The sequence below is a fragment of the Apium graveolens genome, chromosome 3 (genome assembly GCF_009905375.1).
Source record: "Apium graveolens cultivar Ventura chromosome 3, ASM990537v1, whole genome shotgun sequence".
NCBI classification, from domain to species: domain Eukaryota; kingdom Viridiplantae; phylum Streptophyta; class Magnoliopsida; order Apiales; family Apiaceae; genus Apium; species Apium graveolens.
In genome coordinates, this window is record NC_133649.1 from 84095358 (window position 1) to 84110556 (window position 15199).

A 15199-nucleotide genomic window follows, 5' to 3' on the forward strand; every position below is an offset into this window, starting at 1 on the left:
CTAAGTTTGTGATGGATGTATATACATAGTCATGTTATTTTTTTGATATATGTTTAAAAGATGTAGTCGTCTTAGGTATTGTGTGGGAGTTGCTTGAGCATTGGTTGGCTCAAGTATCAGTTTGAGACACCATTGAGGTGTTATGTATTGATGTATTATTGATAATTATTTTGATTAATAATACAAGTTGGGACGTGGGATTTTTATGTCAAATATATTATTGTGTGTGTACTGGTATTGGTAGAATTGAATTCTGAATGTGTGTGTGTGTGTTTCCACCTAAAAAATGGTACCAAAGCCGAGGTTCGAGGTTCGTGATGAATTGGGCTGGAGCAAAGTTCGAGGTTCAATTGGTATGTTGGAGTACGTTGATGAATTTGTTGACAAAGTTACGTGCGATATGACGGTTGATGTAGCGAATGAGATTTTCGCAATGTATTTATGATTAAAGTATAGCTCTTGTGCTGTTACGTGAATTTATGTGAATATAATAAAAGATAAATGATTTTTTGGTTTATGTATAATCTCTGTAAAATAGTAATAAGAAACGAGCCAAGTCTCGTTCCAGTTTGATGAGTCAGCTAAGGGTTTAAGCTGTGATCGTCAAGCCGTCAAGTCGAACGGGATCCGTTAACCAAAAGATGGATTAAAGGATAATTATATATAAGTGTATCGAAACGAGTTATGGTGTTTAGTGTTATGAGAATATGTGAAATATATTTGATGTTCCTAGTGTAACTGTATGATATCTAATGATTGTGTGTACAAATCTGTGATTTGTGGGACTTTAAATGAATTTAATTGATTTTATTGGGTCTTAAATATTTTTATAAAATTATAGAATATGATCAAGCGTGCGAGATTTGCTTTATTATCTCCAAATTAGTCCAAATGACTTTTTAAAAATAATAGTGGATTTATTTTGATGTTCTGATACTTTAAAATAATTTTTCAGAGTTTATATCTATTATTTGGGATTTACTTGTAAAATCCATAGATATTAATTTGTTTGCTCGAAAATTTATTTAAAAATATGAGTGAAAAGCTAATTTTATATTTTACTTCATAAAAATATAAGTTCAACTATTTACTCTTTGTGTGGAGTTAATTTTATTTATTCTACTATGTTTTTCATTAAATAAAAAGGTAGGAAAAAGAGATTTAAGTGGGAGATTACCTTTATGCCCTTAAGTCATATATAAATACAATCCCCCTCCCCCTCCCCCTTTCTCTTACTTCCACCCGGCCTATTCTTTCTTTCTCTTTTCTCACTCTCTCGAGCTCTCTCCTTCCTTTCTCTTTGGTATACTCTCTCTCTCTCTCTCTCTCTCTCTCTCTCTCTCCCCTCTCAGTTCTTTGATTTCCATCGCTGAACTTCAATTCAAGCTCATATCTATGCTCATCTAGTTATATATATGTATATATGCTTGCATGCGAGTGTGTGGCTGTGTGTTTGGTTCGAAAAGTTGAACCCTTTCGGGTTCTTGCTTGATTCGAGTTGTTCTTCTATCTTTTTCCATAAAATGACTAATTGAGGCTTGCATGTTAGTTGATTGTTGAAATAAAAGCTAATCGGCGAGGTTTCATCGAAGAAAGCCCTGAAATGGGGCATGTCCGAAACCTTGACGCCGCCAGTGATGAACTCCGGTGAACCGACGGTGGACAGTGATGCTTTCCTGAGTCCTAAATCCTATATAACAATCGAATTAGCTGTTGCATGTTGAGTTGGTTTGAAAATTGAAGATTTCTGGATTCGAAATATTAAGTTTTATTAAGTCGAGTTATATGTTTAAATGATGTTTTGAGTTGGGTTATGCATTTGAATATGTGAGATGGATAATGGTTATTTGATTGTTGATGTTGTTTTTGTTTAAGAAACCTGAATGTAACCTATAATTTTATAAAGATTTGGTTTAAATTATATGATTAAATCCAATTGTTACGATACTTATTAGTTGGTTTGAATTAGGATCGGTTATTAGAATTAATATTGCATATCGATTTTGGTTTGAAAAACCGAATGAAACTCTTGATTTAAGGAAAATTTGGTTGTGAGGTTCGGTTTTTAAAAAGGAATGGTTCGAATTGATAGTTCTTGGCTTGGATTAAAGTTGATGTATGATCCTTGAACTTGCATGTTGATTTTGTTACTTGCATGTCAATATTTTGATTAAAAACTTGGATGAAACATAGTTTTAGCAAGGTATTGGTTTGAATAACTTGATTAAGTCAATGTTATGTATGATATAGGTCGAGATAGGTTGGTTTCTATCTAAAAAGCATGCATGTTTTGTATTAGAGAATGCATGTCGATTGTCCAAAAGAATTTACTTGGTTATACTTCATTTTGGTTCGAATTTTTGATAAAAGGAAAACGGGAAAAGTGTTTGTCGTGTCGTAATATTCGAATAGGTGATTATTTGCTAAATGATAAGTACAGTTACGATACTAAGAGTATAGGAGTATATCATATTATGTGCTATGTGATTATACTTGTGTTTGTAAGCTAAAGTTTGAAATGTTTGGGTAGAAGTTAGACGTTCTGAGAAATGTCAGGAATCGATCAAGTTGCTAATTAGGGTTCTGTTTTGTATTGTAGATTTGGATAGCAAAGGCATTCAGGCTAGTAAAGGGAAGAATATCTTAGGTGGCAGTAGCTCAGGTTCCATTAAGCAGGAAAGCTATTTGAGGCAAGTAACTCCGCCTTCTATTATGAATTGATTACATAAAGATTATTATTGATGTCATGATAGAGTAAAGGATTCTTGTGAAACTTGTTATTGATTCTTATGGAAACCTTGTTATTGTTGCTTGTGATAAACCTGTTATCAATCCCTGTGATGAACCCTAATAATAACCCCTTTGTTTCAAGTACGTATACCCTATCCTTACATTTTGTTAACTTATGATCCTTTGATCCTAATGAGAGCCTTATGAAATTTTCACATGTTATATCTTGTTCACCGAGATCCCCTGATATCCTTTATGCCTTGTTACGTATCGTTCTTTGGAACTATCCTTATTCTAAACTTATACACTTGTTCGTTTGATCATTATCTTTAGCTTATGATCCCCGTTTACTTTCGATTTATTCACTTGAATTTTTAAATTGGACTTAAGAATAAATTTCGACTTAATAGAGTCCAAATGATTTCATTTATCGGTAATGTTAAATCTGAATTTAGATAAACTTCTTGTATTCTAACACAAAGGTTTTCCAAATGAATTCCTTGAAGATTGGATAGACGTAAGAGACTAGTGGGATTAGTCCAGTCATATAAAAGGCTAGCGAGGCTAGTCCACTATAAGGCTGAAATAATATCATAGGTACCTTAATGAGCGGATGGAGGTCAGTACGGGATGATCACCCGTATTATATTTAAAAGATGGATATTCCAATCAAGGGTTCTTTAATATTTTATAAAAGAAAAAGGGTAATGTATATCTTTGATAAAGAAACTTGCTTAATTACTTGGAACGAAACAGAATGAGTAGTATCTTCTTTAAAGTTATGAAACTTGGTCGAGAACCCTGTCACTTTACTTTGTTATTGATTCTTGAAACTTGAATGATTGCTTCCTTTTAAATGAGAAACTTCTTGAGAACCCTGTTATAGATTTATGATGAATGTCGGCTTTCTCCCAAACTTCGAATCTTGAAAGCCCAGAACCTTTTTCAAATGCCTTTACCTAGCCGTTAAAAGAATATTGCCACCTAGCTTAATTTTATCCAGAAATAGAATGCCTCAGTTAATGTTGTTTATGTTGATATTTAGAACTGCTATATAGTTACTTGTTGAGCGTCTTTGCTCATTTATTTGCTTTAATCTAACCATGACAATTAAGCAAGAAGATGGCCAGGCTTAGGCGCACCGCTCGCAAAAGCGTTCCTGGCAGTCCCTATCATGTTGAGGAATTTCAGATGCCAGATCAGGTAGTTGCTGTGTGAGCAAGCGATGGTGGGGAAGTGTAATAGTTGAATCAGATACTTTTGGGTAATTTGTCAATTCCAAGTCAGAATCGAACAATTTAAATTTCTTTATATTTTGGGTTGTAATAATATTATATTCTGGTTGGTAGTTGTAATCTTGTCTCATACTTTATCATGTTTAGATCCTGTTAGTATCGGGGTTTATTATATTTATGCTATTATGGTATTAGTATATTGGTGTGTGGGTCCTCATTTCCTAACCCCGATATTGAGGGCGTCACAGTTGACTTGCACCGTGGATCAATTTGTTCGGACTCGAGGTGGAAGATGGACGAGATCATTAGCAATAGTTTCAATGGTTTGATAGTTGATCAACCATGTGAAGAATTTGGATGATCCTCGTGATGTTCTTCAAAAGAGGCCGAAAGATTATGAAAGCAAAGATTAGGTGATACAGTGATGAAAAGAGGCATTCGTGGTTGATGCACGTGATTTTGTCGATGGATATATCGTTATGATGAAGAATGATAGTTTAGAGGTATTGAATGTCACTATACGGGTTTTAGTGATTTCTCAAAAGTTGGATGAGCGAGATGGATGAATTCTTGTTCGAGGGGAGGCACCAGCCCGTTAGGCGTTGATGTTTTGATGGTTACCATTCAACCTGATCTGGAGTATTGGGTTGAATGGGAGGATCGTTGGGTTTAAACCAAATATGTGATATATATGGGCTTGGTGATATAAGACATAATTGGATTGAGTAATAATTGTATATGTTGACAATTATTATCATAATGGGATTGGTTAATAATTGTATGGATGGACAATTATTATTATAAGCAGATTAGGTATATCTTGTTGTCTAAGTTTGTGATTAATATATATACATGGTCATGTTATTGTTTTGATGTATGTTAAAAGATCTAGTCGTATTAGGTATCGTGTGATAGTTACTTGATTTATTACAATTAGTTCTCAAAGATTTTCCTAATTATTACAATTAGTTCGATTGTGAACCAATTAATATAATTTTTGATCATATAAAAATTGTTATTTACCGAGTTTTTATAGAATGTAATTTTTGACCAAATTTTAACATGAACGAGTTCATTACTTACTTACCTTCTAATGAATAATCAACTAGTGATTAATCTTAATTTATCTAATTTTAGAACATTGTCTGGAAAGATATATTTCAGAGGTAAAATCATAATACTACAAGAAGCATAGTCTTTTTCCGACCGCATAATACCGACCGAATCAATTCAAGAGTAAAAAAGGCAATCTTTTGCCATCGGCATGCATTATATAGTTTAACATAAAAATTATATTGGTTTGATAATAACCAATTCAGTCGCTTTCTTTACCGATCGGCTGAACGACCGACCAAACGATCAGTTTACACTTTCTACACTTTCTACGACCGATATTCAGTCATAGTTTACCGATTTAATTAAGTATAAAGTCATGTTTTTATGAGCTCCATTTCCATGTGGCACTGACATGTCCACACCACATCATATGGGCCCCAACATGTGTCATGCTCACATGAAAATTGTCCGTGTCAGTTAACGTAAAATTTGATCAAAAAGTAAATGTCGACCCCGTGTAATCCAACCGGCCTACCGTCTGTTGTTATATGTAATACCGACCAATTTTGCCCTTATAACGAGTTATTTGATCAAATATCAGATTTCATAGTATCATACTTATTAGATTTCATGGTATCGTAGTTATTAGATCATTACCCAATTTATTCTTCTAGTGTTGGTGTAAGAACCATATACAAAATGGTTTTTCATAAAGTTATAAATACTATGTCTGCTCGTAAAAAAGTAATTGAGGATGACACAAAGAGGGAAATGATATATGTTCAGTTCTTGTTAATTTTAAGATGGATCAGTATTTTTAAGTTTAAAATAAAAGATTATTATTGTATTATTATGATTGTTAATACTTTGTTATTTGGTTATTTATGCCTAAAATTTTGACATAAGACTTGTAATTATTTAATTTTGTGATCTACTCTTTACTTTTATTTGAATAGTGCCTGAAGCAAGCACAAAATGATTGAATATATTGTGGATATTTTGTTGGATCGTTCATGGAGGATTTATTATGTGCTGGTCGGACACAAATTAGTCATAATGTAAGTAAAATATTTCTTAAATTGAAGTGTTTTTATAAATTACAAGTGCATTTTGTATCTGATCTTAAAACAAATATTTATTTTTTTGTTGTGTAGAGTTTACTTACACCCCTAACCCCTAGACTGAAGACTTATCCTCTAAACAAAATGGTCTGCTTCCAAAAAAATTTAGGAAGGATTCTTGTATAACCGCTACCTCCGGGGTAAATTGTTCACGAAATAATTATTAACATTTAATTATAATTAGTTGTAGCAATTGTGAAATGCTTTTTGATATCAGGAATGCTATGTAACACCGGAAGAAAATTGTGTGCTTTTTATGATTTTAGCAAGACTTTGTTAATGTGTTGTTATGTATTTATGATAGTACTTGAAATATATATGAATTGAAGTGCATTAAGGTTTTCCAGCTTTTATTGTTGTGATTTGAATTCAGCATTTTTTTATTGAATTTATTAGCACTAATATTACAGGTTAAAAATGTGCAAGCAAAAAAATTATTTATGATTTAAAGAAAACAAAAATCGATGAATAGCTTTTTCCTAAATGAAAGGGAAGTTTTTAACTCTTTACTTTCATAGCGTTTCATAAAGAGCTGTGGAAGGATTGTTGTTTTACTTGCATCGAGTTTCTGTAAGATCCGTACTTGAATATCAGTTTAAAAAGTGAACTTAACTTGCAAGACTAATTTTTAAAAAATGAAAAGAAATATAAAACATGCATTATTACCAAGTACCAACAATACAATTAAGAAAATGTGCATGTGTATTGTATCATGTATGTATATAAGTATGTATCTGCGTGCAGTGTTAGAGTGATACTCACAAGTCACAAGCTGAGGAAATATACATACATTCTTTAAAGGGTTGAAATGAGTCAGACTTTAGACCATCCATCAATATCCCCTTCATCATCCATCCACATTTTGGTGATCTTGTAAGTTGTACCAGATCTCCTCTCTATAAAAGCAAGCAAGCCCACCATCACCTCCAAACTATTTCCCTAGTGGTATCTTCTTTCTTTAATTCCGCCTTTCTTTGTTGGTTCTTAATAATCACCATGACTGATCCTTACTCAAATCTCTACCCTCCATGGTTCAGATTCAACCCTCCTCCTAACCCTCATCATAATTACACAACACAACATAACTTATACTATCAAACAAATCCTCCTCCTCCTCCTTCAACATCACCTCCTCTTAGAGAAGCATTACCTTTACTAAGCCTAAGTCCCATGAGAAAACAAGAGGATGATACTGATGCAGTTGCTCAAATTCCACAAATACCCTCCTCATCCTCTTGCAGTACTAGTAGTGGGTTTGATTTGAATAATATTCCTAGTTACATGGATGTGGAGTACAAGAATCTTTACTCACCATCTAAACCTAAAGATGAAATTAGGCGAGACGATATCGATGAAGTTACAGTAGCACTGAAGATAGGGCTTCCAAACCCTAGTGACGCTGATATGGCTGCTTATAATATGCAACATCATCTTTTGTCTACTAATTCTTGTTGCTCTTCTTCAAATACTAATTCTACAACTAGTGCTCATGTTTCGACCATGACTAATTGTTGTAATTCCTCGAATAATATCCACACTAGTAGTACAGGGATGCATCAGCAACATATTAGCAAGTATTGGATTCCCACCCCTTCTCAGATTCTTATAGGTCCTACTCAGTTCTCTTGTCCAGTTTGCTACAAGACCTTCAATCGATATAACAATATGCAGGTACTCTCTCTCTCTCTCTCTGTGTTTAAATAGGTATTTTAGCTCCTTTTTTCTTAATTTCATGATGATGAAACCCTACCTCCATAAAGTTTCCGGTAGTTAGCTAGGCTGATTTGGTTGAAATGTAAGAAATGATGATACAAAATTTCAATTAAATAAAAAATGATGATGTACTGCATGATGATATTAAAGGAAAACGAAAGAGGTCAACATAAATATTGTTGTGGTGATTATATATATAGAGAAAAGGACAGATATATAGATGAAATTATAAAGGTGAACCTCATAGCTAGATCGACAGTATGAGGTATATATGAGAAGGGGGTATAATTAGGAGGGTAGACTAGTACTAGGAGTGCTCATGAGTCCTCCCCGTGCTGAATTAATACTAAAATCATTAAATGTGATTGAACAAGACATGTTGCACATACCAACAGTCCCGCACACACTCCTTTTTGCCTCATACTGAAACTATCACAGACTGCACTGCTATTTCCTTCTCCCCTGTGCTTTCTGATTCTACATATTCCTCGAAGTTTGTGTAGTCTTTCTCTTTTTCACCCCCCTCTTATAAAGTTTACTTAACAGTGCAAAAAAAGTTTGGTGCAGGTGATTGATCTCTTGTACTCTTGTGGAAGATTAAAAGTTTGACTCATGATTGTGCTTGTGTAATTATTTAACGAAACAAGTTTACTTAATAGTGCTAGTAGTAAAACTCAAAACTTTGCTCTCGTTTTCGGACAGAAAATCTTCCTTCCATCAGCCTCAAGTACTATACTATTTTTTCGGTAACACCCCAATTTTCATAGTAAGTACAATTAGACACTAAAACTTCCCACACAGATTACAATTAAAAATGTATATACAAAATTGAACTCTATAGCTTCGTGCTTAAATTTTTTAAAAAAATTCGGAGTCGCTTCCTTATAAGTTGGAGTTCGAGTATATAGATGATAGGGCTATATGTATTGGATAACTGCTTAGTTTGTTCTGATTTGTTTTGCTTATATATCTAGGGTTGCTTACAGATCTAGGGTTATTTCCTTTAATTTATGTCACAAACAAATGCATTAATTTGCTGATTTTCTTGAAATTGAGTCGTACAAATATTTACCAGTTGATTATATTTTGTACATAAATGTAGATGCATATGTGGGGGCATGGATCACAATACAGAAAAGGCCCGGAATCACTAAGAGGGACTCAACCAACAGGAATGTTGAAACTTCCCTGCTATTGTTGTGCACCAGGGTGCAGAAACAACATTGATCATCCCAGATCAAAGCCCCTTAAAGATTTCCGAACCCTTCAAACACATTATAAGAGAAAGCATGGGATCAAGCCCTTCATGTGTAGAAAATGTGGCAAAGCTTTTGCCGTGAGAGGCGACTGGAGAACTCATGAGAAGAATTGCGGGAAGCTTTGGTACTGCATTTGTGGTTCCGATTTCAAGCACAAGAGATCCCTTAAAGATCATATTAAGGCCTTTGGACATGGTCATGCAGCCTATGGTGGTGGATTTGAAGAAGAAGATGATGACCCTGCATCGGAAGTTGAACAAGATGATATCGACGATGATGATAATGATCAGTCATCTTTGCAGTAAATTATCAATCGGTCGTGCAAAAACAATCTTCTGAAATATCCAATCTCTCTTTATATTTAAGTACTCTTAGCAGTGTAAGGTTTAAAGACTGCTCTCAAGTAGCTTAAAACTTCATTATGTTTATCTACTACATTACATTGCTAACTTTCATGATGAAATATGGCATGCATTGGCGATTAATATGTGATGTTTCTGTCAATTTCAAGTTTTAGGAGTCCTTCCGATATATTTTAGCTTCATAACATAATTACTTAGTTACCTGAGTTGCTATGCTCATTTGTAAGAATATAAGTTATATTGGTCAAAATTATAAGTGTATATGTAATTTTAAAAAATATATAGTCGGGCTAGTACTAAATATGTGCATGGCTGCTTAAATATATAAGGTTCTCGGATTCTGTCCATATATATATATATATATATATATATAAATGGGCATCAGAAATTGAGGACTACTTACGGGATTGACATGGGAAACATAGCACCACAAAGCTCGGCAAAGTGAAGAAAGACAATAGTGCATGGCAATTGGCACCGGTACATATGCAAAAGTATTTGAACTAAATATGGACATTATATACTATGCAATTCTCAATTGATTAATTAGCTAGCTAGGTTGCTTATCTACTGGCTCAGTAATTAATGAATCGCTAACCCACAGTTTATTATAAGCTGTGTTTTCTGTCGGAGATGATATGAAGGATGGTGTCTGTATATCACACAACACAATAGTATATATAATGACGGAGATTATAAATTACAAAAATTTACAAGTATAGTATTTAATTAACGTTATAAAGTAACTCCTCACTTAATAATTTTCACTAGCCAAAAATCTGGGCATAAATCATATATCACGGCGGTGAGTGCTCTCTTCTTAATCCAATAAATTGTGAGATGAGAAATCTTCCATATCCGATGATAATATTTGTCGATGAAGGATCTCCCGGTGCCCCTTTGTTAGTGTACACGTTCCTTCTTGCCCGTTTGAGTACACTGGACACTCAGTTACTCGGTTCATTCTCATTAGAATATTTTTTAAGTGTGATATTAAAATTAAGGGAATTTATCAAAATTATTCATATTTTTAAATTTATTTATGAAAAAATACAATCAAAGTTGCATTTAAGGTACAAAGAGTTTGCTCGAATTTATATAAGAGACTATAGATTTTGGATATAAAGTTACAAATGTAAAATATTTTTGAAAATATTTTCTTCAGTAACTTGGGTATTTTTGAAAAAAAACCCTAAGAACTGTTATATAATATATAATATAAAAGTAGAGAGAGTAAAAAAGAATTTAAAATTTTATGTTTATTGATATCACAAAATAATGTACATGCAAACCTTTAATAAGCTTCTAAAACATAGGTTACTTGAGAAGTGAAAAGACAAGAGTTTGTGTCAATTAATGGGGTAAAGGTGAAAGGTCAAATGACATCTAGAAAGTTAAGAGTGAAACAATAATATCATAACACTCCCCCGGGATAACTCGTACAACTACATGCCTCATTAAAACCTTACTATGAAAAATCCTGTGGGAAAAACCCTAATGAAGGAAAAAGAGTACATGTGTTGCTCGTGTAATAACGAGTGTATTACATCTCCCCCTCATTTTGACATGACTATGAATATCAACATAGATCTCGAAATTTGCGCATTCCAATTTTGTGCACCAACTTCTCGAACGAAGATGTAGGAAGTGATTTTATAAACAAATCTGCTGGATTTTCACATGAACGAATCTGGCAAACATCAATCTCTCCCCTTTGCTGAAGTTCATAGGTGAAGAAGAATTTTGGATCAATGTTCTTTGTCTGATCTCCTTTAAAGTAGCCTTCACGTGTCTGAATGATGCAAGCTTCATTTTCTTCATACAAAGTGGTAGGAATTCTTTTGTTGACTGAAAGACCATATGAATCTCGAATATGGTGAACAAGAGACCTCAGCCATACACATCTCGATTTGCTTCATGAAGGGCCAATAATTCAGCATGATTTGGAGAAATTGTTGCAAGAGTCTGTTTTGTTGAGCGCCAAGATATTGCAGTATCACTATACATGAAAATATAACCTGTTTGTGACCTTCCTTTATGAGGATCGGACCGATATCCTGCATCTGCATAACCAACTAATTCCACTTGTGAGTCTTTAGCATAAAATAAACCCATATCCATTGTTCCTCGAAGATATCTAAATATTTGTTTCACACTAGTCCAATGTCTTCGAGTTGGAGCAGAACTATGTCTTGCCAAAAGATTAACAGAAAATGCAATATCAGGACGTGTGCAATTGGCAAGATACATTAGTGCACCAATGACACTAAGATATGGTACTTCTGGACCAAGAAGTTCTTCTCCCTTTTCTCTTGGACGGAATGGATCCTTGTTCTTTTCTAGTGAACGTACAACCATAGGTGTACTCACAAGATATGCTTTATACATAATAAACCATTTAAGAATCTTTTCAATATATGAAGACTGGTGGATAAAGATTCCTTTAGATAAATATTCAACTTGAAAACCAAGGCTGAGTTTTGTTTTACCCAAATCCTTCATTTCAAACTCTCTTTTCAAATATCCAATCGTCTCATGGAGTTCATCTGGAATTTCCAATGATGTTTAAATCATCAACATAGACAGCAATGATAGTAAACCCCAATTTTGTCCTTTTAATAAAAACACATGGACATATTACATTATTAGTATATCCATCTTTCAAAAGATATTCACTGAGATGATTGTATCACATACGACCCGATTGTTTCAATCCGTATAATGATCTTTGTAATTTAATTGAGTAAATCTCTCGGGGTCTTGAACTTTATGCTTCAGGCATTTTTAATCCATCAAAGATCTTTATGTAAATGTCACTATCGAGTGACCCATACAAGTAGGCAGTCACAACATCCATTAAATTCATTTGGAGCCCTTCTAGAATTGATAAACTTATTAAAAATCTGAATGTTGTTGCATCCATTACCGGGAAATAAGTTTCTTCGTAATAGATTTCTCGGTCTTTGTGAGAAGCCTTAGCAACAAGGCGTGCCTTGTGAAAGGAATATGTCCTAAGTCCAATCATGTATGAGGATTTAGGAATAACTTTTTATATAATCTGTTTTGATTTCATTGATTTTAATAAAAGACTTGTTTTATTTTTATTACGGGCTCTATCTATTTAAGTGTTTAAATAAGATATACCATAGTTTAGAGTAAAGCTTTTTATGGATTATGATGAGATCATAATAGTGAGATCTAAAAAGATGATAACTCTAAACTTAAATAGTTCCTGGTCGTAGGATTACTAACTGGTAATTAATAATCCGCAAAGATCGGTACATACTATGCTTGCTTCATTATGAAGAATGTCTGTTCTCATAGACTATTTGTGTGGTGACACTATAGCTAGTATGTAGGTGCTTATTATAGAATAAGTTCACTGAACATGACTCGCCCAGCTGAACAACTGATGGAGTTCATTCACGTGTCAGCAGTTGTTCACATAGTGATAGTTGTACAAGTATCCTTAGACTTGAGGTCATCATAGTCATCTTGTGTACACTGAACTATGCTTTGGTTTAGTTCTTAGTCTCCAGGGACAATTATTAGGGCTCTTCTGGGTATAAGAATTTGTACACGAAGATAGTGTATGATCAATAAAGGATCTACCCCTTCTAGTGAAGGAAGCAAATGTTCAAGGCTGATCCACTTATGCTAGTTCAGGAATCTCTGGCCAGAGTGAATGAAATTAGAAAGGAGTTTCTAATTTGCATAGAACTACGCATAGTAAATGGTAAGCAATTGATTAAATTAGATAGGCTTGACACGAGATCCATGCCTTGTATTTAATCGGGACATTGTAGGGTAGAAGGAGTTTATTGTACGATAACTATTCACTGAATAGGTTCTTGGTATTCTAAGCAGTGAATTAATATTATCCGGATAGTCGCGATATGCTGAGAAGTATCCCTCACGATGTAGAATAAATGTGATTAATTAATTAATTATATTTAATAAATTAGAGAATTTATATAAATAATGATAAAATAGTTTTATTATTATTTATTTCTACTACTGGATTAATATTGAACCTACAGGGTCACACCATAAAAAGAGAATGATTTAATGGTGGAGGAATTAATTAATAATGGCTAATAATTATTTATTTGTGAAATAAATAATTAATTGGCAAATTTAATAATTGATTAAATGAGATTTAATTGATTATAAATTAATTAAGAAAAGTTCTTAATATTATTAATTAAGGATTTAATTTTTGGAAATTAAATCAAGAGAGAGAATTATTTCTAAAGTGTTTAGAAAAAGGATTAATAATTAAAAGATGTTTTAATTATTAATGAGAATAATAAATGGGATAATAATAATATTATTTATAGGAAAATTTCAGCTGAAAATTTTGCCTATAAATACACTATTATAGACCCTATTTTATTCAAACCCACATCAAACCCGAAAACCCAAAAAGTTTGGAAAACCCAATTCTCTCCACCTCCTTCCTCCTCCTTAACATCGTTTTCTTGGTGGATACCGGTGGAGTGCTTCACACTTGAGGAGCAACTGCTATGGATCTCTGATCGTTGTCTCCGAATTATTTTAAAAGGTTAGATTCGATCCTTCGAATTTTTATTCATGATTTATATGCTTTTATTTGGATTTTATATGTGTAAAAGTGTTTTGTCATGCCCCCGCTGCGTTAAAAATCCAACAATGGTATCAGAGCATAGGTTGTATGCATATAGATCTGTGGTAAAAATTTCAGAATTTTATGTGCTTGTATGAATTAATTATGATTTTTACAAGTTATATTATGGATTAATTTTGTCTGATGAGAAATCGTTTCTCAGAATAATTTTGATTGTTGATCTGGGTTCTACAAGTGTTGTAGATCGTCTGGGTATTTTTTCATAATTTTATGATGTATAGAATTTTTATTATGAATTTTTGAAGTTCTTATAATTAAATAAATCATATATATATATATAAATTGATTGTAAGTATATATATTGCATCTGCTGTACTGCTGTCTTTGTCTGTGGTTTATGCTGCTACACGGATAGAAAAGTAGAACAGAGAACAGTTGTCAGGCGCGCAAACCGAGGAAAGCGGCGGCTGCTGCAAAACAAAAAAAAATAGGGGTGTCACGCATTTCGGGAATGCGTTACACACCTGTGGTGCATTCACGGAATGCGTTACACCCTTTAATGGCTTAAAAGGTCTGTAACGCATCACCGGAATGCGTTACAGGGCTTGTAACGCGTTCCTGTAATGCGTTACAGCCCGTCTGTTGATTTTAAAATTGATTTTCTGGGAGTTTCGTAACTCCGTTTTAGGCGTGCAATATACCGTTGGATTCGTTTTTCCGAGACGGATCTAATGGAGTGATCAATTTTAGTTTATATAAAAGTTTTGAACTGTTTATATTTCCATGAAGTGTTTTAAAGCTGTTTTTGACTGTTTTTATTTGCTTTTAAATGCTTCATGTGATACATAGAGATGTATAATGCTTAGACTAATGTGCTAGATGATATAACATGCCTACCTTGATGTTTATTCATATTGATATATGTGATATATGCTTAGTTTATCATGCGATGATAGATTTAGGTGAACTTAAATAAATATAAGGCGTTTGTTAGACAACCTAGTATAGTGAAATTGTTTCATAACCTTAATAATAATATTATGAATACAATCATGAGATTCTTGTGTTTATGAAACACGTAATTGAATATGAATTTTTGATATGAGAGAAAGGATGA

General features: G+C 33.3%; 2 protein-coding genes across 2 annotated transcripts; one reads left to right on the forward strand and one right to left on the reverse strand.

Annotated features, from left to right (window-relative positions):
* The first annotated feature begins 6905 nt into the window (after positions 1 to 6905).
* Positions 6906 to 9549, forward strand: LOC141712543 (zinc finger protein WIP2). Its single transcript, XM_074515516.1, has 2 exons — positions 6906 to 7813; positions 8958 to 9549. The coding sequence occupies exons 1-2, from the start codon at positions 7139 to 7141 to the stop codon at positions 9417 to 9419; spliced, it is 1137 nt and encodes a 378-aa protein (XP_074371617.1). The 5' UTR covers positions 6906 to 7138; the 3' UTR covers positions 9420 to 9549.
* A 1817-nt stretch (positions 9550 to 11366) lies between these two features.
* On the reverse strand, positions 11367 to 11834 carry LOC141714404 (secreted RxLR effector protein 161-like). The gene has a single exon (XM_074517925.1). The coding sequence runs from the start codon at positions 11832 to 11834 to the stop codon at positions 11367 to 11369; it is 468 nt and encodes a 155-aa protein (XP_074374026.1).
* Between the last annotated feature and the right edge of the window lie 3365 nt (positions 11835 to 15199).